Genomic DNA, 25,194 nt, shown 5'->3' with positions numbered 1-25,194 from the left:
GTCAAATTTCCCGAGTGTCTCCTGACGTCAGAACACATTCTTCAACAAGTACATAGAGGGCAAGGCTGGTAGGTGACTGTACATTGTGTCGCATGTTTTTAACAGCTACACGGGACTTATTCACAGCTTGGGCTACTTGTCAGTGTAGAGTATGTATCAGCCATAACTCATTCACACATACGAATAATAGAGCTGAATCAATATCATAGCAGTTTGACCTAAATGTCTCCCTCTGAAAGACAGTGACAAGCTAGGTACCACAGCACTCTACCTGTTGATCGTTTCGAACCAAAAAGTCAAACACCTGAGACCAAATATAAATATGTAAATTGAAATGACAATATAATAGTTGAGATAGAAATAAGTTAGGTACTTCAGCACTCAAACCAGGTGTTTAACCTCTTGGAACAAAGTAGTCACTTAACTGAGGTCATCTGAAAGTAATGAATTAGGTACCTAAGCACTAAAACTATCGGTTGATCTTTTCAATTGAAATGGTAGTTGATCCCGGGATTTACAGGACGCGAATTACTGCGTCCTATACCCATAAAAATTGACAATGGACGCAACCAAATTTATTAGCCCGTCCACAGGGACTCAGAAAAAGTCCACTTCACTTTTTGTAAAACTTCCAATCAAGTGACAGTATGTTATCACCGAGTTTGCTACTATCTGGGCTATGGTATTATTTGCAATTTAATTACTGTAACAATGTGATTATCATGATACACAATACAATAACAGTATTAATAATAATATTTAAGTGTCTGGGACCCCCATCTTGTTGTCCAGAACCCCTGAAAATTAAGAGTATGAGTCCCAGGGACCCTCAAATACAGGACTCCATGTAAATCCCTATTGATCTTTTCAAACTAAATAGTAAAACAATTTAATTTGTCAGTCAGTAATGAATTAGGTACCTAAGCACTCACACATATGGTGGCTGATCTTTTCAAATTAAACAGTAAGGAAATTGACTTTGTCAGTTTGTAACGAGTAAGGTGCCTCCGCATTCAAACTATGGCAACTGATCTTTTCAATCCAAAGTGTAAGGAAATTAGGTTTGCCAGTTTGTAGCTGCCAGGTACCTCAGCACTTTAACTGTGGTACTTGATCTCTTTAAACTAAATGGTAAAAACAATTTAATTTGTCAGTTAGTAATGAGTCAGGTGTCTCAGCACTCAAACTATGGTGGTTGAACTTTTTGGACGAGTGAGTGAGTGAGTGAGTTTAGTTTTACGCCACACTCAGCAATATTCCAGCTATATGGCAGCGGTCTGTAAATAATCGAGTCTGGACCAGACAATCCAGTGATCAACAGCATGAGCATCGATCTGCGCAAAAGGAACCGATGACATGTAATCAGAGACCCCGACATAGTCGTTCATTAGAAGCTCGGCCAGTTAGAAGACCTATTTACCCCTCTGCATCTTCCATGGCGTCAAAATTAAAAAGAGTCAGACAATCAAGCTCATCAGTTAGTAATGAATTAGGTACCTCTGCACTCAAACCATGGCGGTTGATGTTTTGAATTTAAGAGTCAAACAATTAAGCTGAGACCACATATCAATCGATATATGGTCTCAGAATTGAATTAGTGAATTTGTGATAACTTACACACCTTAACACTCAAACTGGGATTGATGTCTTCAAACTTAAAATACCCTGTTCGCATGTAAAAATCACACATGTGTGTAAACGTGTCATGGGAACGCATCTACACACGTGGGTACATTTACACGAGAAGCAAATTTGCATGCAGTCTGGAGGTCATGTAAATGTATATGTACACACACACGGGTGTGTATTTCAAGTTATATCATAAACGAAACAAGATGTTTAGATGTTTAAAAATCAGAAGTCAGACTCACAAGGTATCATTCTAACCTGAAAGATGCGGATTTTTGTTATGCACCCCATTTTGTAAAATAAATGGGTAACGTTCTGTCTTATTGTCAACGCTGTCATCATGACGATATTGTCGAGATATGACTCTAACGTGTTATTAAACTCAGGAGTTAATATATTCTGTTTCAACTCCTAACATTGGAAAATATACTGGACAAAATAAGTTAGGGATATTGGTATTTTTATGATTGATATTTTATCAGTGTGTCAATGAATAAATAGATCATTATTCATAATTTCAAAATTTACGTATATGATTAAAGCCTAGTGGTTAAAGCGCGTTATATGACATCAAGACCCGGTTCCGATTCCCACATAGGTACAATGTGTGAAGCCCATTTCTGGTGTCCCCAGCCGTGAATTAGCTGGAATATTGTTAAAAGCGGCGTAAAACTGAACTCACTCACTCACTCAAAATTTACGTATATCCCTAACTATTTTTGTCCAGTATATGACAGCAGTATCTGATAATCAATGGTACCAAGCCAAGACTTATGTTGATAAGTAACTGTTATGTAATTGCTAACGTTGTAGCGTCAATTCAGCGATTACCACTTTATAGGTTATAGACCGTTAGATAAGTCAGCATACAAGCTGCTAACTCACAGAAATGACTTAAGTTGAATATAAGAAAATGAGTGGAGAGAATTATTTGAGACTGACATCCGATATGGCTCTATAGCAATCAGCAAATTACTTAACCTACATATTCACGTGACCATTAATTTAGCACCACCTGAATCCAAGAGCAATTTTTTAAATTTTGGTCCAAACGGACCATCATACCTTATCACTGGATTGGAAAAGCATGTGCTTCACACATTGTAAACCAAAAGTCGCCGTGTTCTTTAATCTGATTGATTGAAAAACATGATAGAATGGCATTTGATTCCCGGAAATTGCAAGACTATTCACTGCGTATTGACATGTACAAATATCGCACACAATGGTATTGTTGTGTCGTCACCAGTGGTGACGTCAAATCATATCCGGGTTAGAATTGGTCTTCAACAACCCATGCTTGTCGAAAGAGGCGGCAAACAGGATCGGGTGGTCAGACTCCTTGACTTGGTTGACACATGTCATTGTATCCCAACTGCATAGATCAATGCTCGTGCTATTGATCACTGGATTGTCTGGTCCAGACTTGACTATTTACAGACCGCTGCCATATAGCTGGAATATTGCTGAGTGTAGCATTAAACAACAATCAGTCTATCATGAGCTGTCCCATTGTGCCACATGTTGCATAACGTCTTAACAGTAATAGTCTAAGTTACCCTGTTATACATCTTGGCAGTATTCACAGCCGAAGTGTTCGCGTGCCACCTGCATTCCGTCAGTAAGAAAAGATTTGTAAAGACGTCAGTAAGAAAAGATTTGTAAAGACTTATGAAACGGCATACACGGACTGAAAGGGCCTCTTTATGTAATTATGCATTCTGTTGTTATGCTGTTGTAGTACTATCGCGTTATTGATATCCTTCATGCATATCTCTTTCAGAAGCAAGTCAAACGTAATTTGGAAATAGTGACTTAGTTTGTGTATGTTATGCAAATATTCAGCTCATATGGAGCTCTGACGTAGGTCTCCATGTGACAAATAATACAGTGAGAATTATCAAATTCAGTATTAACTTGTCTGAATCCAAACAAATATTCTTCTCTGCTCAACACTGGTTTGGTTAGTATTGGGAATTGGTTTAATGTCCTCATATGACAAATGAATAAAAAGAGCATTATTAAACTCAGTATTAACTAGCCTGAATCCAAACAAATGACAAAATATTCTTCTCTGCTCAACACTGGTTTGGTTAGTATTGGGAATTGGTTTAATGTCCTCATATGACAAATGAATAAAAAGAGCATTATTAAACTCAGTATTAACTAGCCTGAATCCCAACAAATATTCTTCTCTGCTCAACACTGGTTTGGTTACTGTTGGGAACTGTTTTAGTTTTAAGACTGCTTGCGGCTCGATTATTGAATAATGAATGAGAAGAACCCATTCATGCACTCACACAGACCCTGAGAAATACATCTTCAAAATCCAATGCAAATGTTGATGTGGTTTAAGTCCAACTTGACAAAGAAGTCAAGAAAATTGACACAACAAAATGTTTTCATTACAGAGACAAAATATTAGCTTCTAGCATATCCTGAGAGAGCAAATTTTTACTCAAACAGAGCATGTTGACTTGAACAATTGTTTGCTCCTATACTTCCGGAATTGTAATGTGGGCTCAAATTACATACGCATTTGGTTATAAATGCCTAGACCATCGTGATGTTGCTGGAATATTGCTAAAAGCGGCATAACACCAAACTCAGTCAGTCAGTATAAATGCCTAGAGGAATAAGTTGCCGCGTTTTCAAAATTAAGTCTGAAAGCCAAGGGGTCCTTGTTGTTTGTTTGGTTGTTTTTTATTAATGTCGCACTCATCGGCAGCCTTGAAATAAACAAATCTGGACCAGACAATCCTGTGATCAGTCGCATGAACATTGATCTGCGCAAGATGACATGTGTCAACCAAGTCAACCAAGACCAACTCTATCCCAGATCTTCATGGGTGGAGACAAGCATGGGTTGCTGAAAACCAATTCCAACCCGGATCTTCATGGGTGGAGACAAGCATGGGTTACTGAAAACCAATTTTAACCCTGATCTTCATAGGTACAAGGGGGCCTTGTTATACCCCCAATGTTAAATGTTAGCAGTACCTTCAGAGAACACTGATTTCTGAAGCTGATTAACCTTGATGCAGAAAGCCATTCACCCAAGTGTTTACTGTACACTATAAGACAGCTGACCTTGACCATCACTGTATCCTAGAATTGACCTGTGGCTGTAGCTGGCTCTTTGCCACAAAACAGGTGTACGTTACTCTCCTACATTCTTGAAGGCGACAGGACAAAGATTTGAATACATAACGACAACAGCTTGATGTGTTTCTGATTGTAGGTCTGTTTAGAGTTTTAAAGAGTGAGAGAGTGAGTGAGTTTGGGTGAGTGAGTGAGTCAGTGGATGGATGGGTGAGAGTGAGTGAGTGAGTGAGTGAGATTTACAATGAAGCTTACAATAACACATAAGAACAAGATATTCTTCAAAAATGAACATTATTGACATAACTTCACGGAATCAATACATACAAAAATACTTGCATTTCCAGAACTCAACTTATTATTTAAAATTCAATACCAATAAGTCTCATTAAATAGGTCAATCATCTTAAAAGGTTATGAAAAAAATCTTCAAAACTTAATTAAAAAATCCAAAGTGTTACCAAATCCCTAAATGTCCAGGGCAACCTTTAAATGTTTTGCCTTATAAACAAATCAACTGAAATAACACCTGACATATATGCACTTGAATGTCGCTTCCTTGCGTTTTGTAATTCTGAGAAATGCCTTCTTCGCTTGAGAGGATTACTTCAATGACGGCTCTTATTTTGCCAGAGCATGTCAGGACAGACACTTTCCAGTCTACACCTGGAGTTGTTGGTTTGTTGCTTAGCTACGTGACGCAATATACCAGCCACACGATTGTGGTCTGTAAGTATCCTGATTGTATCCTATGATAGTATCAATCCAGTGATTGATACTATGAGCATATATCCATGCAAATGAGAAATGATAATGACTTGGTGAGTTCATCTGCTTTGAACAGATACAGCAAAATACCGCCACATGATAGTGGTCAGTAAATAACTGAGTCTCGTCAATGCAATGATTAATACCATGAACACATATCCACGTAATTGGGATATGATAATTATTGGTGAATTCAACTGCTTTGAATGCATATGGCAATACATCAGCCAGATAATAGTGGTCTCCAAATAACGGAGTCTCGTCAATCCAGTGATTGATACTATGAGCATATATGAGCACAGTGGTGTAGTGGTTAGCATGCTGGCCTCTCACGCCAAAGGCCCGGTTTGAATCCCGGTGGCGACACCAAAATTTGTGACCTGGGTCTCATACTGTGTTGTGTCCCTGGGCAAGACACTTCGTCCACATTACACTCAGTCCACCCAGCTGTCTAAAATGGGTACCTGAAATGCAGATGTACGGACCTATACGGTCACGCTTAGTGCTTTGTAGCAGCTTTGAAAGTACAATTCCGTCAGGGTAATAATGTAACGCCAGAGATCAGCATCGCGTTGGATTCTAGGCTCAAAAATTAGCATTATTATTATTATTATATTATTATATCCATGTAACTGGGATATGATAATGACTTGGTGAGTTCATCTGCTTTGTACATTTATTTTCAGTAATAAGTGGCAATGCTACTAACTGCTGTGCAGAGTTGCGCCCCTTGAGCATCTCAGAAACCCATGGTGCTGGGTTTGAATGCCAGTTCACTCCTGATTTTGTTTTTATTTTTGTATGCCTCTTCTTGTGTCTGGGTATCATCTTGAAAAGTCTCTGACCTTGACTTTTCTTATTTGCGTCAAAGATGATAAGAGTACAAAAACATATGTAAATGATCAATAATTTACCAATATTGATCTAAACTTAACTTAAATCAGATGAACAGAAATAGATGATGTCATTATCAAAGTTTGTGATCTCTGGTGACCTTGAGTTCCAGGAAATTAGGAAAAATACAATCAGATTGAGAGCCTTGTTCTAGATACAATGCAGGCAAAGCTTACTGGGTTTTAATTAGAAAGTCAAAGATGTTTTACTGTGGGTCTATACTGTTCAATTCTATACCCTGGAATACAAAAGTGAAAAGACAAAGATGTTGCACTCTGAGCCTATTCTGAGATAGAATCACCGCCTCTGTGGTGTAGTGGTTAGAGCCTCCGCCGAGAGCCGTCATACTAAAAGACGGAAAATATGGTACTTGTTGGTCCCTGCCTGGCACTCGGCATTAATGGGTACAACAAGGACTGGTCGGCTCGGAGTCAGTATACTGTGTCTGAGTGGGGTATTCATGTTTCACTGCGGCATGGTTTCTCAGTGGGCTAGCACTATAAAGCCAGCTTCAGTCTGGGCTAGTACAAGCAGCCGCACATACACATACACACGCATGTACGCCATCATATGAGCGAAATATTCTCAAGCATGATGTTAAACCCAGTTTCACCTCACCTCACCTCTGAGATAGAAACCAAAAGGGTCATTTGACCCCAGTATCTTCATCCTCGATAATCTCCAGGGTATACGTTCCGATAATCTCCACTATACCCTGGATGCATCAACGGCTCGAGCCGATGATTTTATTATCTCCCTTTGCTGGCTCCGCACTCTCACAGTAGCCAATCAGATAAGCCGCCGTTACAACCGAGCTTGCCAGTGTCAACAAAGATAGCGGTCGCAGACGCTAAAGTTTGTTCGCAGTGCGACTCAGATTTGGGGGGAAAACATACAGACAAATTCACAGGTCTGGAATCTTAAAAAAAATATACGCAAGAACTCCTTCTACCTCTTTCAGAGTACCTCTGCAACAATATATTATTGTGTTGCCAAGTTTAATCGGTCAGATAATTTAAAAAGCGAAAGTGAGTTGTGATGGGTACGCTCATCTTCCCAGTGTAGGCACCTGACTGGATAAAAAGCCAACCAAGGGAGGTAATAAAATCATCGGCTCGAGCCATAGATGCATCAAGGGTATAGTGGAGATTTATCGGAACGTATACCTTGGAGATTATCGAGGATGTAGTATCTTCAGAACCTGCAGAACCTTGAAATCCAAAATCTTAAAAACGTTTACAAACTTTTAGCATTTGATGGTAAAGAAACTGAAAAACTAAGAAATAGTAAAAAGGCCCAACAAACACGTTAAATATCAGATAAAATAAGTGAGGTCAGTCACGTTCACAGTTATTGCACAGGGTGAGCATCCACACATGAGTGTGGTGTGTGGCATGGCGTGGCGTGGCGTGGCAGGGATAGAATCACTAGCTGATGGAGGCAGGCTCATCTACAAAACATGCTGTTTAACTTCCTCCTTCATTTGCACTAAGGGCGGTGGGGTAGCCTAGTGGTTAAAGCATTCGCTCATCACACCAAAGACCTGGGTTCGATTCCCCACACAGGTACAATGTGTGAAGCCTATTTCCCCACCGTGATATTGCTGGAATATTGCTGAAAGCGGCATAAAACTGAACTCACTCACTCATGGAATATATACATCACAGGGGGAATATTTCCCTGTTGTGGGAATATAACCCTAGAAGAAATACGAAGAGGGTCAGTGTACATTTTAAGTACACACAAACGTAACATGACACCATAACAACACGCATGACTGGCAACACAACAGGGGCTAGTACTCATCACACAGGTTAATGTATCTAGGTGAGTACATACACACCTACTTTTACACGCTGCACACTGGGTTCATGGGATGTCGACATCACTATACACAACGGTCCCCAGACATGTGATAAAGTTTGCAGGTTGGAAGGGGAGGGGGAGGGACCGGAGTGTGGAAGTCACTTATGACTGACTCATGCTTCGCGTCACATTAACACTTGTGGTGAACACAGGGACAAATTTCAGGAATGAAATGTTGCATTATAACATAAAAAAGAAGTTGTCGTACACAAACTATCTCGCCTATATTACCCATCCAACAAGGCAAATCTTAGCTCTAAGTCTGTCTATAAGACTCCCTCTAGTGAGTGAGTGAGTTTAGTTTGACGCCACACTCAGCAATATTCCACCTACATGGCAGCGGTCTGTAAATAATCAAGTCTGGACCAGACAATCCAGTGATCAAGAGCATGAGCATCGATCTATGTAATTGGGAACCGATGACACGTGTCAACCAAGTCAGCGAGCCTGACCACCCGATCCCGTTAGTCGCCTCTTAAGACAAGCATGGGTTACTGAAGATCAATTCTAAAGCGGATCTTCACTTGTGCCTCCCTTAAGAAGTAAGTAACGATCACTTTAGTGCTAAGGTGTGGAATGGAACCGGGGCCAAATTCTGGAGGGCAATCTTAGCCCAACCACTTTCAAAGGCTATGTTAATGTATGGTAGCTTGGATCACCTTTGCTCTTAGATTGCTTTGAGGAGTGGACACCAGGGAATTGGAAAATATAGGGCGATTGGGGTAAAAGAGGTCGCTCGTCACCTTAAGACCTGGGTTCGATTCCCAACATGGGTACGATGTGTGAAGCCTTTTTCTTGTGTTTGCTGTGATATTGCTAAAAGGGGCGGAAAACTAAAACCTCTCTCACTGAAAATAAAGAGGACTTTGGAACCCTATGGTTTTGTCCTTATACCACTTGAATCTGGGAACCACCTCAATCTCTAACCTTTGAAATTTTGGTTAAGCCCTGATGTTCATGCCTAATTTTGAACTCGGTATGGGTCTTTGGATTTTGTCACTATTTAAGGAAAATTGTCAATCTGACCTCTTATTATTTTACTAGATTATGAATTTTTATAAAAGGAAAAGGTTTAGGAATGGATTTGTTGATCTAACAAAAATAAATTCATTTAAAGAACTTATAAACAAAAAAAATACACCTGAGTTTGGATTGATACGTTCTTCTTGATTGCTCATGTCAAGAGTGAGTGAGTGAGTGAGTGAGTGAGTGAGTGAGTGAGTGAGCGAGCGAGCGAGTGAGTGAGTGGATGGTTTTACTACAATTTCAGCAATATTCCAGAAAAACCATGGTGAGTGACACCAGAAATTGGTTCAAAACATGTACGTATGAGTGGAATCAAACCTAGCCCTTTGGCATGACAAGCTAAAGCATTCCCCACTACAGTACAGCGCAGCCATCATGTCTGACACAGTTACTGTTCAAGTCAGAGTGTGTGAGGGAGCATTCCCATCATCAAGTTTTCATGATAATTCAAACAGAAAGACCTGCTATCTGCAGATCTCCTCGTGTCAGTGCCCTCCTTCTGTGATCACTGATTGGGACATTTCATTACTTATGCATGCCTGGTCTGTGTCTGTTATCTATCAGCTTATAATTAAACTTTTGTAGTGTTTATTGTAACTCCTGTTCAGTTCAACTGGTCACGTGTTATTGCATTCATTCCCCAAAATATGCAAACAATTAAACCATGTAGCCTGGAAAACCCTAACTTCATGTCTTAAGCCTTCATATCATCTTTGACCCTGGGTTCTGTGGTGGGGTTAGTCTGTAGGAGGTGGTTAGTTCGATCCCGACCAGCGCCATACCAAAAGACGTTAAAATATGGTACTTGTTGGTCCCTGCCTGGCGCTCGGCATTAATGGGTACAACAAGGACTGGTCGGCTCGGAGTCAGTATAATGTGTCTGAGTGGGGTATTCATGCTTCACTCGCGCATGGTATCTCAGTGGGCTAGCACTATAAAACCATTCAGTCTGGTAGTACAAGCAGCATGCATATTGCGTGGAATATGGCTAAAATATTCTCAAGTACGACGTAAAACCCAATTTCACCTCAGCTCACCTCATATCATCTTTATTTAGAGAATGGAACAAAACATATTTTCTATGAAAAAATATCCCAAACAATTTAGTTTCATATAATATAAAGCAGTCCTTTTAATCATAATCATAATCAAATTCACTCCAAGTGTACTGTCCAGTATTTTGTAAAATCCAAATGCCCTCCACAGACATGAAAGCATGTCTGTCTGTGGCCAAAGGGAGGTAACTCTTCAAACTAGAGATATTGTGTTAAGTTCTTGATCAATTAAATCAACAAACATAAAATATAAAACGGGTGAACTGGAAATAATTTACAACAATTAGAAATTTTCATAATGTTGACAATAATTCTGGTAAAACAAGGAGAAAGTTTTAAGAAATACACGTACAGCACACTTTTGAATTAAGAAAAATAAACTTTATGCATTTAAAATTAATAATTTAATTCATCACATTTCAATATGCAAGAGTGATCAATTCTTGAAACCCTGTGTCAGTATTCACTAGTATAACAAGGATAAATACATCAGATGAAGACGCGTACGTTTATTACATTTTCTTAGAAATTCATCACATGGAAACCAGAACACACATGGTCAAAGGGAGATAACTCTCTGGCAATTCTTTTCATTCAACAAGTTCAACAGACATTTTCATGGTCAACATTGCCCGTAAACTTAACCTACTTTATCTTCAGCATCACTTAGACAACGCCCCTCATTTACAGCACATCCTCACATGTGCATCTTCCTAAAACCTACTGATTTTGTATTCCTATATTACATTCCAGTATATTTCAGATGACGAGGCAAACCAGTATCCCACTTTTGAGAACAGAATGCCTCAAATGTTTCTACAATTGATTAACATTTTTTTTAATGTAAAAGAGTAAGCAATTTGTTCCATTCTATGAGCAATCAGTCTTTTCATGTCCGACACATCTTTAAAAAATTCTTCTCTGTGGTCTTGTGGTTTAAGTAATCTTTCTAAGCTTGATTGTCTTCTGATTTCACAATAATGAGGAATTTATTCCTTCTTTCATCATATATATTGGCATCTAAAACTCTTAAACCCATTGCATTACTGTATATATCAGTATTTCAGAATCAAAGACTATCCAGTTCCTCAGAAGAGGTGTCTAAAGTTTTCACAATTATCCATTTCTCCATTTGAAATGAAAACAATTGCTTTTACGTCAATGGCATGAAAAAATCTCAGATTGGGTGCTTGAAATCTTCTTGAAGTTTCAGTAGAGATAATGTTTACAGACAAATGACCGGCCTCACAGTCCCAGTTTCGCTAAAAATAGGGGATTCCGATAAACAACTGTTCTTATGGCAAGAAACACAATGACTTGCAAAAATTGTGTTTTGCCTAATCATGATGATGCTCCCAAGGTAGGAACTGCATAAATAGGCCACGGATTGTGTACACACTGTTTCACATACTTGACACGTGTATTATTTAGCCCACTAACCGACCATGCCCCCGCCATGTGCACAGGTAAGGTCTGTTTACACTGGACCCCAAACTGACAACATGGGGTACTGTAAAGTTACAAAATAGAACTTGCTCTATCTCTTTCTGCAGGGGACGGTGGGGTAGGCTGGTGGTTACAGCGTCCACTCATCACACCGAAGACCTATATTTGATTCCCCACATGGGTACAATGTGTGAAGCCTATTTCTGGTGTCCCCCGCTGTGATATTGCTGGAATATTGCTAAAAGCGGCATAAAACCAAAACTCACATTTCTCACTCTTTCTGCAGTGTAATAAAGTCCAGGGACCCGTTTCACAAAGCTCTTGTAAGCCTAAGATCTCGTAACTTTTCTCATAGCAATCATACCTTCCATAAAGTAACATTGACTTACGATAGTCGTAGCGCTACGAGAGCTTTGTGAAACAGGGCCCAGTTTTGCCGTGATCTACTACAGTTAAAGCTCAAAAATGCTTTATTCAGTTATTGTACAATAAGCACTAGAATCTGTACTTTAATGAGAACGTGTAATCCCAAATACTGTGTGTTACATTTTACCACTTTCTATAGTCTGTTTGCAGTGAAAACGTACCGATAAATTCTACTTTAAACAAAAAAGTAATTAATGGTTTGTATTACAAGGGGGTAAGCTCGGTACGTGATGAGAGTTAACTTAGACCAACCCTACTTGTTCTCGGTGTTTCATTTAATGTTCATACACCCTTGTAATACAAACCAATAATCGCGATTTGAATCCATGATCGTTTGTTAAACAACTTTTATCCTAAATTGAAAAATACTCTGAGATTTAAATGTTCAATTGGCAAGATAAAATTATGAGGATTTGCAATCTTAATTTGACTTTAGTTGATTTACTTCTTTGTTTAAAGTGAAATTTATCAGTATGTTTTCAATGCAAACAAACTATAAATGGCATTTTGTATTCATAGCTTTCGTCCGTAGGATGCATGCCAATATGCACCTATCCATGGTCTTGACTACCATGGTCAGACTCAGATGCGCTGGCTGAGTGGGTTAGATGGCTGACTTTGTCTGCTGGCGATTAGGCACCTGACTCTGAGGGTGTGGGTTCGAATCCCAGATGGGCCTCAATACATCAAAAGTACTAGAACCTGTAGTAAACTGAGAAAGTGTAACCCCAAATAAAACGTGTTACATTTGACCACTTTCTAAATGGCAACAAGACGTTATATTCAGTCATTATACAAAAAATTGACAAGTGTAAAGAAACTATTTCAACAAATGGTTTTGATGTGTCATCGTGATTGACAGCAATGATAGAACAGTATAACCATGGAAACATGGTGGTAATTTAATTAGCATCATGACATCGGTCCATTAACGTGTGTACTTTATGACAGGGTAAAGTACACTTGGCTCCTTGGCTGTTTTAATGAAGTACATTGGAACTTGCAGTGCATGAAAAGCAATAACCTCCATTCCATTCTGAACAATTTCTCCATCAGCGTTTTTTCATTCCTTTTCAACTAGAGGGCCCCACCCCAGAAATATTTCACTTAACTGAATACAGAATCTATTTTGGGGACTATAAGCTGGTCTATGTACACAGATCAGAAATCTGCACTGTCATCCTATGGTCAGTTACATCAGAAGAAAAACAGCTTGGCTACATGTAGAGTACACTTGTTGGGTTCACTGAGTGAGTAAGGAGTGAGTGAGTGAGTGAGTGAGTGAGTGAGTGAGTGAGTGAGTGAGTGAGTGAGTGAGTGAGTGAATGAGTGAGTGAATGAGTGAGTGAGTGATCAGTGAGAGAGTGAGTGGGTAGGTGAATGAGTGAGTTGAGCGAGTGAGGTGAGGTGGAATTGGGTTTTACGTTGTGCTTGAGAATATTTCGCTCATATGACGACGTGCATGCGTGTGTATGTGTATGTGCGGCTGCTTGTACTAGCCCAGACTTAAGCTGGTTTTAAAGTGCTAGCCCACTGAGATACCATGCCGCAGTGAAGCATGAATACCCCACTCAGACACATTATACTGACTCCAGGCCAACCAGTCCTTGTTGTACCCATTAATGCCGAACGCCAGGTAGGGACCAACAAGTACCATTTTTTAACGTTTTTTGGTATGACGCGGTCGGGGATCGAACCCGCAACCTTCCGCTCTCCGGGCGGACGCTCTAACCACTACACCACAGAGGCGGTCGAGTTGAGCGAGTGATAGCGAGTGAATGAGTGAGTGAGTTATAAGGTGTGAGTGAGCGATTGAGCTAGCAGGTGCGTAGGTAAACGAGTGAGTGAGTGAGTGATTAGTGAGAGAGGGCGTGGGTGAGTGAGTGATAGCGAGTGAGTGAGCGAGCTAGCAGGTGGCTGAGTGAGTGAGTGAGTGAGTTCTACGCCAAAGTAGCAATATACTCGCAACGTCATGCAGAGGGGAACTGGAAATGGGCCCACGTTCCATGAACTTTTAAAACACTTGTATCACTAAATCACAACCCAGTGAATATTTTTGTATTCAACAGTCTTTTAACAAAGTTATCGGTCTTAGTGAATATAACATCTACCTGAGGAGCGAAGGAGAATGGTTCTCAACCCAGGCTATGTTAACCATAACATGATAAAAATACATACTTTTTATTACGCAACATGGCACTGGGCATTAAGAGGACAAAACAAGGACTGATCAGCTTGGTGCCAATGACATTTAATCCCATTTAGCCATACCTCACATGCTATAAAAATGTACTGGATATTGGACAAAGGTCAAGCACCAGTCAAGCACCAGTCAGGCACTAGTTTGTTCATTCACTGCTGACTGTCATTGCATTTGTTACCCAATATTCATAGGCATTATTCAGTGATATGCAGATTCATGGCAGCACCATACACGACATCGGGATGCAATAACTAAACAAGTCAATGAATCACAGTGTGTCAACGAGGGAACGCACGTAGCCAGAGTCAGGTTTGACATACTTGGGACAAGCATTCTGACACTCAGGGTGTATGGTATTTATAGGTTGAAGATAAACACTGGTTGTCCTATATCCCATTGGTTTAATGGGGTGGGATATTTGCTGTATTCAACAACAAGTCCTGCTATCAGTCCACATCTCTGATTTCTTGTTGATACAACTACACATTGGCAGTACCAAAGCAATGGCCAAGCTAGAGTGAGTGAGTGAGTGAGTGAGTGAGTGAGTGAGTGTGTGTGTGTGTGTGTGTGTGTGTGTGTGTGTGTGTGTGTGTGTGTGTGAGTGTGTGTGTGTGAGAGTGAGTGTGTGAGTTAAATGAGTGGTTTGAGTGAGTGGGTGGTTGAAACGAGTGGTTGAGTGAGTGGTTGATTGGTTGAGTGAGAGAGTGTTCTATGCCGCTTTTAGCATTATTTCAGCAATATCATGGCGGGGGACACCAGAAATGGGCTTCGTACATAGTAACCATGTGGGGCATGACGAGCAAAAGATTTAACCACTATTGTACTCCCCCCCCCCCAACCGGGAGACATCTAGAAACAGGCAAGGTAGTAATCAGCTGTCACTCAACCATGTATGTATCGCAATGGTAACCATAAGGGGGAGACATTATGTGACACTGTAATCTGTTAACCCTACTTTTGACACCTTTTTCACAATTCAATTTGCCTGAAGACATCCTTTATAGGGCTGCGCAATATAACCGGTTTACCGGTATTTACCGGTTCGGACATGAAAACGATACGTATTATGCGATCATGCAATCGGAAAAACTTTTGTTCCTTTCCTTGTATCATTTGTGCCAAACATTATTTACAATTTTATTTTGTTATGATTAAAGTTTTTAGTAAAGCCTAATCAAGCATTGTGATTTTGTTGTGTTTTTGCTTTATAAATCAAGCATTAACTCGACTATAAGTAGTTTTTTGTTAAAAAATAACTTCTTGCAATATATTGCAATACATATCGCAATACATGCTTTCGTATCGCAATATATTGCAATATGAAAATTCTCTGCAATACCCACCCCTAATCCTTTATGATGAAAGTTGATATATACTATTTGCATCCCAAATTAAAGATTTTGTTTTTCATTATTACCATGACAGGGATTGTGTTCCTGACAGGGGTTGTGTGTGTGTGTCATGGGGGGAGGGAGTTACAGGAGATGATTGAATAGCTGTCAAAACCAACACAATGTGTGTCCTGTGTTCATGACAAATTATCTGGCCTGGGCTAAATCAAAAAATAAATATGACAATATTGTATGGTATGCACAATTTGGTGGTTTATGATCCTATTAGTGAAAACAAATGAGTGAAAAATCGTTAAAATACCGAAAGCAGACAGACTGACTTGTGTGGAATTCTGTTGTGCAAAGGGAAGCAACTCTGCACTGAAAACCACTGTGTCAAAGCTATATGTATCAGGACAGTTATAATACATCTCACAGTCATAGCTGCAGTCAAGGGCGGCAGAAGCATGGTCTCACTAGTTGGCAGTAACATACCAAGCATACTATCCGAGCATCCACAATGAGCCTGGCGATTTTTGTGACTGTATGTGTGTTTGTTACTTTGTTTGTTTGTTGTTTAACGCCACACGCAGCAATATTCCAGTTATATGGCGGCGGTCTGTAAATAATCGAGTCTGGACCAAACAATCCAGTGATCAACATCATGAGCATTGATCTTTGCAATTAGGAAACGATGACATGTGTCAACCAAGTCAGCGAACCTGACCACCCGGTCCCGTTAGTCCCCTCTTACGACAAGCATGGGTTGTTGAAGAAATTTTTATGTTGGACATCTAACTCAACAAAATGGCAGCTGGCATGAATTATCGAATCTGGGTCACAGAACCAAGAGACTGATTATGAAAACATTGATCAACACATAAAGGCAAGAACTCTATTGATCAACACATAAAGGCAAGAACTCTATTGATCAACACATAAAGGCAAGAACTCTATTGATCAACACATAAAGGCAAGAACTCTGTTGATCAATAACATAAAGGCAAGAACTCTATTGATCAACATCATAGCAAAGAAAAAAGTCAGTGAGCCTGACACTCATCAAATGTTGCCATTACAGGATGCTGAGGCCTTCTAACTCCGAATCCTGACAAGCAATGGCTAGAAGGACCTCTGGTGTCCGGCAATCCCAACATGGGGATAAATATGTGAAACAAAGACTGCAACAAACAAGAGTCATCAGAAGATGACATATTCCCCCCGGCCCCCACATATTTGACAGTTACAGCTTGACGTCTTTTTAGACTAAGTCCAAATCGTTTCCATGGAAACCGGGTAAAATAAAAAGGCCAAAAATCTGTAAATAGCAAAAGGCACCACTTCAAGATCTGCCTCACATATCTGCTAAGTTTTGCTGAAAGATATTAAGAAGTGTTTTAGTTGTGCTCCGGAAACGAAGCCCACCCCTCCCTTTTGAGACTAAGTCCAAATCGTTTCCATGGAAACCGGGAAAAATAAAAATGACAAAAATCTGTAAATAGCAAAAGGCACCACTTTAGGTTCTGTTTGATATATCTGCAAATTTTTGCTGAAAAATATTGAACAGTTTTTGAGTTATGCTCCGGAAACAAAATGATTACGGACGGACGGACAGACGGACGAGCTGTCGACAATATCTCCCCGCATTACATGCCGGGGTATAAAAATGGTTAACAAAAATCATAACTGCACAATAAGATTCCAACAATGTAACAACAACTTCCAGAACTTGTCGAAACTATGTGCTCACCTGTGTACAGCGTCTATCTCCCACACTTTCAGCTGCATACCACCCGTCACCAGCACCAAGTTGCCAGACTTTGTTCTCCCACATCCCAGGCAGACGATTCTCTCCGTGTCCTCGTCATCAAGAGTAGCCAGGTAGTCTCCGTGCGGTAGTGAACGAACTGGAACAACACAAAATGCAATCCAGGATCCACTCATTCCTCATCAACTTGTTTGTATGTCTGGTTTTTAGCTGCCAAAGACACACTCTGGACTCTAATGCTGATGGCAGCCGTAACATAATGGAATCTAGACAAGACAAGCCAAAAATTGATGTTATGAGCATGTCCTTCAATGTTTGTTTGTTTGTTTGTTTGCTGACCAAAGCCACACTCTGCAAATTAATGCTGATGGCAGCCTGTACATAATGGAGTCTAGACGAGACAAACTAGTGATTGATGTCCAAAGCCACACTCTGCAAATTAATGCTGATAGCAGCCTGAACATAATGGTGTCTAGACGAGACAAACTAGTGATTGATGTCCAAAGCCACACTCTGCAAATTAATCCTGATGGCAGCCTGTACATAATGGAGTCTAGTCGAGACAAACCAGTGTTGATGTCCAAAGCCACACTCTGCAAATTAATGCTGATGGCAGCCTGTACATAATGGGAGTCTAGATGAGACAAACCAGTGATTGATGTCCAAAGCCACACTCTGCAAATTAATGCTGATGGCAGCCTGACCATAATGGAATCTAGACAAAACAAACCAGTGATTGACATAATGAGCATGTACTTCAAGGTATACTAACTTGCTTGTACCTACCAGCAACGATTATAGAGGGTCATATGTCACAGTGGACCTTACACTTCAAGTAAAGCAATACAGCCATCTTGTTTAACGAGACAGCTGTTTCTCCATGTGACTTACTATTGATGTAGCCGAGGCCATTGTCGAGGTCGTAGCTGGAAGCGATGAGGAGGTCCTCAAACGAGCAGATGGCGTCAGTGGATGCAAACTCATCTGTGTGGTTTGGTAACTTCTTCACTATACCTGAAACATGCATGTTGTCCATACTGTCATAGTTGATGATAAACCCAGCCCTGCCAAAATATAGCAAAAACGTTGAATTCTAGAATTCTAGACAAAAACTGAGTGTGTGACCAGAGAATACAGTTATACGACATGTCTATACTCTATATCCAAAGAAAACCAGCCTTAGTCAAACATTTGTTCAGATTTACATATTGCCACTACCATCTATTATGCCACTACCATCTATTATGCCACTATCATCTATTATGCCACTATCATCTATTATTATGCCACTACCGTCTATTATTATGCCATTACCATCTATTATTATGCCACTACCATCTATTATTATGTCACAATAATCTATTATGCCACTACCATCTATTATTATGCCACTACCATCTATTATGCCACTACCATCTAGTATGCCACTACCATCTATTATGCCACTACCGTCTATTATGCCACTACCATCTATTATGCCACTACCATCTATTATTATGCCACTATCATCTATTATGCCACTACCATCTATTATTATGCCACTATCATCTATTATGCCACTACCATCTATTATTATGCCACTATAATCTATTATGCCACTACCATCTATTATTATGCCATTACCATCTATTACTATACCACTACCATCTATTATGCCACTATCATCTATTATTATGCCTCTACTATCTATTATTATACCACTACCATCTACTCTGCCACTATCATCTATAATTATACCACTACCATCTATTATGACACTATCATCTATTATTCTGCCACTACCATCTATTATTCTGCCACTACCATCTATTATTATACCACTACCATCTATTATTATGCCACTACCATCTATTATTATACCACAACTATCTATTATGCCACTACATCTATTATAATGACACTACCATCTATTATGCCACTACCATCTTTTATAGAAAATGACATGCCACTACCATCGATTATACCACTACAACCTATTATGCCATCTATTATGCCACCATCATCTATTATTATGCCACTATAATCTATTATGCCACTACATCTATTATTATGCCACTACCGTCTATTATTCTGCCACTACCATCTATTATTCTGCCACTATAATCTATTATGCCACTACCATCTATTATTATGCCACTACCATCTATTATTATGCCACTACCATCTATTATTCTGCCACTATAATCTATTATGCCACTACCATCTATTATTATGCCACTACCATCTATTATGCCACTATCATCTATTATTATGCCACTATCATCTATTATGCCACTATCATCTATTATTATTACCATCTATGCATGCCACTATCTGATCTATTATTATGCCACTACCATCTATCCATCTATTATGCTACTACCATCTATTATTATGCCACTATCCATCTATTATTATACCATCTATCTATTATGCCACTACATCTATTATAATGACACTACCATCTATTATGCCACTACCATCTTTTATAGAAAATGACATGCCACTACCATCGATTATACCACTACAACCTATTATGCCATCTATTATGCCACCATCATCTATTATGCCACTATAATCTATTATGCCACTACATCTATTATTATGCCACTACCGTCTATTATTCTGCCACTACCATCTATTATTCTGCCACTATCATCTATTATGCCACTACCATCTATTATTATGCCATTACCATCTATTATTATGCCACTATCATCTATTATTATGCCACTATCATCTATTATGCCACTATCATCTATTATTATGCCACTATCATCTATTATTATGCCACTATCATCTATTATTATGCCACTATCATCTATTATTATGCCACTATCATCTATTATTATGCCACTATCATCTATTATTATGCCACTATCATCTATTATTATGCCATTATCATCTATTATTATGCCACTACCATCTATTATGCCACTATCATCTATTATTATGCCACTATCTTTTATCATCTATTATGCCACTATCTATTATTATGCCACTATCATCTATTATTATGCCACTATCATCTATTATGCCACTATCATCTATTATTATGCCACTATCATCTATTATTATGCCATTACCATCTATTATGCCACTATCATCTATTATTATGCCACTATCATCTATTATGCCACTATCATCTATTATTATGCCACTATCATCTATTATTATGCCACTACCATCTATTATGCCACTATCATCTATTATTATGCCACTATCATCTATTATTATGTCACTACCATCTATTATGCCACTACCATCTTTTATAGAAAATGATATGCCACTACCATGGATTATACCACTACAACCTATTATGCCATTTCATATGCTACTACCATCTACTGAACCACTACCATCTATTATGCCAATATATCCAGTGGAGCTCACCACCCTTACCTCTCTTCCATTCCAGGAGCTTGATGTTGATGGCATCATCCCCATAGAAGATCATATGTTTGAACACTGCCAGAGATCGGATGAACCTCGGGGTCACCAGAGACCCGACACAGATCGCAGGTTCTCCGACTCGTACATACATGCCAGGCAGTTATCTCTGATCTGGAACACTTTCAACACACCGGTGGACGATGTGCTGTAGATTTGGTTGTCTGCGAACTGAAACACAACCAATGGAAGACGTCACTAAGGTTTTGGTTTGTGGTTACCTTGTTTTGCTTGTTTGCTGTTCAATGTTCCAGCTATACGGCGACAGTCTGTAAATAATCGAGTCTGGACCAGACAATCCAGTGATCAACAGCATCGTACTGTGCAATTGGGAACCGATGACATGTGTCAACCAAGTCAGCGAGCCTGACCACCCGATCCCGTTAGTCGCCTCTTACGACAAGCATAGTCGCCTTTTGTGGCAAGCATGGGTTGTTGAAGACCTATTCTACCCCGGATCTTCACGGGTCTCTAACCTTGACCTTTACTGGGGTAGTATCCACAACATGTATAGGTTAACAGAAAACAGTATCTGGCCAATCATATTACCCTGTTGAAGTACAATGATTGATTGATTGATGACTCAGCAATATTCCAGCTATATGGCAGCGGTCTGTAAATAATCAAGTCTGGACCAGACAACCCAGTGTTCAACATCCCAAGTATCATTTTATGCAATTGCGGTACGATGACATGTGTCAACCAAGTCAGCGAGTCTGACCACCTGATCCCGTTAGTCGCCTCTTACAACAAGCATGGGTTACTGAAGACCAATTCTAACCCAGATCTTTCTAATTTGTCACTCAACCTGGCCTCCGAATCAATTGCCTCTTATCACCAGCATTGACTGGTCAGACCATTTCTAAATTGAATCGTCACATGACACAGAGTGAGTGAGTTAAAACTTAACGCCACATCGGCAATATTGCAGCCATATCGTGACGAGAACAGTTGATATCAATATTCAAATCAATAACTATATAACGTAAAACCTGTCATCGAAGGACAGTAAAACTACTAAAATATCACAGCTCTTAATTTAAAACTAGTACACTATCATAAAAAATATCACGAGAGACAACAGTACAATATAAGAACGGGCTATAGATCACCAGCAACTGAAGGTTGATCACCATACTAAGGACCATGGGGACTTACAGTACCATTGGTACCTACATGGACAGTAGTTGGATTTACATCATCCCTTCAGCAGCCGGCTTTTGTAGTCAAATTTAGACATAATTAAAATCACAAAATTCGACGTTTAAAATCCTGGTAAGTTTGAAATTTACTTTGAGAGTTTTGGGCACATGAGACAGAGTGTCAGTAATTGAGTGCCAGTCAATCATCAACGACACTAACCTTCATGGCTGTGACAGCTCCCTCGCAGGCGATGACCGAGTGGAGATTCTCGCCAGTCTCCATGTCCCATATTTCCATCTTACCGCCATCTGAAACAGACATGTCAACATCTTTACTAATTGTATTTTACGAAACAAATAGTGATATAAATTAATCTCGAATTCCTGGGTGCCATTGTACAAAACTACCTTGGTGGTATGGCCATTGTAGCTTTGTGTTAAGGTATGGGGGTTATGATTCACCTTAGAGTGAGTGAGTGAGTTTAGTTTTACGCCACACTCAGCAATATTCCAGCTATATGGCGGTTGGCTGTAAATAATCAAGTCTGGACCAGACAATCCAGTGATCAACAGCATGAGCATAGATCTGTGCAATTGGGAACCAATGATGCCAGTGAGCCTGACCACCCGATCCTGTTAGTCGCCTCTTACGACAAGCATGCGTTACTGAAGGTTCATTCTAACCCGGACCTTCATGGGTGATCACCTTAGAACTAAGATTTGCTTTGTGGAATGAATCAACAGCACGATTGCACAAAGGGATTGTAGTTCTATGACTGTCGCAAATCTATGTTTAGGTGTGATAGTTACAATCACCTTAGCACTAAAACCGTTTTGTACACCAACCTCCTGGACAAAACTAACTCTCTAATGTGTACCATGGACAACAAAAAAATCTTGTTAATCTGTGTTAAGATCAGATAGTTACAATCACCGTAGCACTATCGTCTGTGACATCATTAAACAATGGGTGAGTGAGTGAGTGAGTTTGGTTCTACGCCGCTTTTAGCAATATTCCAGCAACATCACGGCGGGGGACACCAGAAATGGGCTTCACACAATGTACCCATGTGGGGATTCGAACCCAGGTCTTCAGCGTGACAAGACGCTTTAACCACTAGACTACCCCACCGCCCCCATTAAACAATGGAACGTGATGTCAATTAACACTTGCTTACCATGTTTTACTGCACAAATGTACATGAACAAAATGGATAATAAAGAAATTTTTACATTCGAGCAAGTGTGTCATACGACAAAATTTCACACTCGTTTCGTATAAGTTGATAAGTTGATATATGATTCCTAACCAACATCAATGCTTCATTTCTCGTACTGTTGTACCCGTGAAGGTCCAGGTTACAATATTGATCTTCAGTAACCCATGCTTGTCGTAAGAGGTGACTAACGGGATCGGGTGGTGGCTGACTTGGTTCCCAATTGCGCAGATCGATGCTCACGCTGTTGATCACTGGATTGTCTGGTCCAGACTCGATTATTTACAGACCGCCGCCATATAGCTGGAATATCGCTGAGTGCGGCGTAAAGCTAAACTCACTCACTCACTCACTCTCATACTGTTACCATAATCATAATTTATCAGCAACAAATCATGAAATTTACTGCAAATTCTTTTCTGTAATCTGGGGATAGGCTTCAGGCTGTCATAACAATTTTAACACAACAAGCCAAACCAGGTGTCGGGCATGTTGGCTTTGAAAGTGGTGGAAGGACAAGCTCAAAATGAAACCAAGGGAGGTAACTGTACCTGTTCCAGTCACAATGAGACCCTTCTGATTGCAGACCAGTCGAGTGATGGGATTGTATGTGTAGACCGACTTGAGTATGGCCCCTGAAACAGAGAAGATAAATGTGTGGGTTTACAAGATCTCTGAACAAAACAGCAGTATGTCTAAACCTCTTCAGAACCTGATTTTGGGACCCAAGTTTGGAGTAAATGGCAGTGAAAAATTCCTAACTGGAATAAAAAATCCATTTCAACTTAATATAGCTAAAACTAATTTTCTTACTAAAAATATCTGATGGCAGGACTAGTAAAGAAGGAGAGGCTTCAATGCATATGTTTACATTCTTGTAATGTTTTAATACCCTAGAAATGGGGAAACTAAGATATTTTACAACAAAATACCAGTTGGAAAAGTATGAATTTTTTCCTTATGGTTAAAGGCACTTATTAGAATCTGAGATAATTCCCCCAAAGTACTTTTTTGTAATAATGGATTGATCACGAGTAGTAACTGGGTTGCCGATGGTTGAGGCCTTGTAGGTGCAAACCCTGACTAACTGAAACCCGATCTCTCAAATGTCGTAGGCCAAGCATAAGTTACTGACAACCTATTCTGATAACAAATTCTTCTTTGGATTATTCTCTTTAAAGAAATTTATTTAAAAGTCATATTTATGAAAGGAATTTATTTGAAAAGAATAGGACTGTGTCAGTTTTTCATGTCACTTCTGCCCATATGATAGTTATAAAATTGCATCTGTTATCTTTTGCTGTGACCCTAAGTGGGGTTCTATCATATGATACAGTCTTTGAAGTCTTGGAGTCTGGAGATAGTATCTTCTATCTTTAGGGGTTTCCATATTTACCCCTAAACTTGCATGCTTAATTTCTCACTCAAAAGTATTATAATTACCTCTAATTTAGTTGTGGCATCTTTTTATTTTTTTAAATTTATCACAAATAATTTGTAAGTAGACATTCAATTTAAATTTAATTGCTTTAATTAATATTTTGTTGAAAGCTTTTGTCACAATTAATTTGAAAGTAGACATGAATTTTAAATTTAATTTAAATGTTTAATTACATATTTAGTTTAAAGGTTTTAATTCACTCCATAAAAATATAAGTACTATGAGAAATTAAGCACAAATTTAAAAGCATATGTCTGTCATACCCCAAGTAAAAATTTAGGGAGTTTGTGATTCAAATTTGTCGAAAACCTCTGGCACCCCAGAAAACCCTATATTTCCAGACAGTTAAAAGAGGTGTAGCCACCTTAAACACTACCAGCATTCAAGCTGGGTCTAGGTGGGATTTCGTGTAGATAGTAGGGCTGCAACACATCCACTATATGTAGGTGCA

At 39.4% G+C, this 25,194-nt stretch overlaps 1 protein-coding gene across 1 annotated transcript in view; it reads right to left on the bottom strand.

Annotated features, from left to right (window-relative positions):
* Window positions 1-25,194, bottom strand: part of LOC124271321 — an 83,301-nt gene that overhangs the window by 43,243 nt on the left and 14,864 nt on the right. The window contains 6 exon segments of the mRNA XM_046706417.1: window positions 17,497-17,653; window positions 18,406-18,528; window positions 20,896-21,022; window positions 21,025-21,114; window positions 22,306-22,394; window positions 23,854-23,937. Of these exon segments, the coding sequence (XP_046562373.1) occupies window positions 17,497-17,653; window positions 18,406-18,528; window positions 20,896-21,022; window positions 21,025-21,114; window positions 22,306-22,394; window positions 23,854-23,937 (670 nt within the window).

The sequence above is a fragment of the Haliotis rubra genome, unplaced genomic scaffold, assembly GCF_003918875.1.
Source record: "Haliotis rubra isolate DU_JTF1 unplaced genomic scaffold, ASM391887v1 Scf16, whole genome shotgun sequence".
NCBI classification, from domain to species: Eukaryota; Metazoa; Mollusca; class Gastropoda; order Lepetellida; family Haliotidae; genus Haliotis; species Haliotis rubra.
This window is presented reverse-complemented; position numbering and strand designations above follow the sequence as displayed.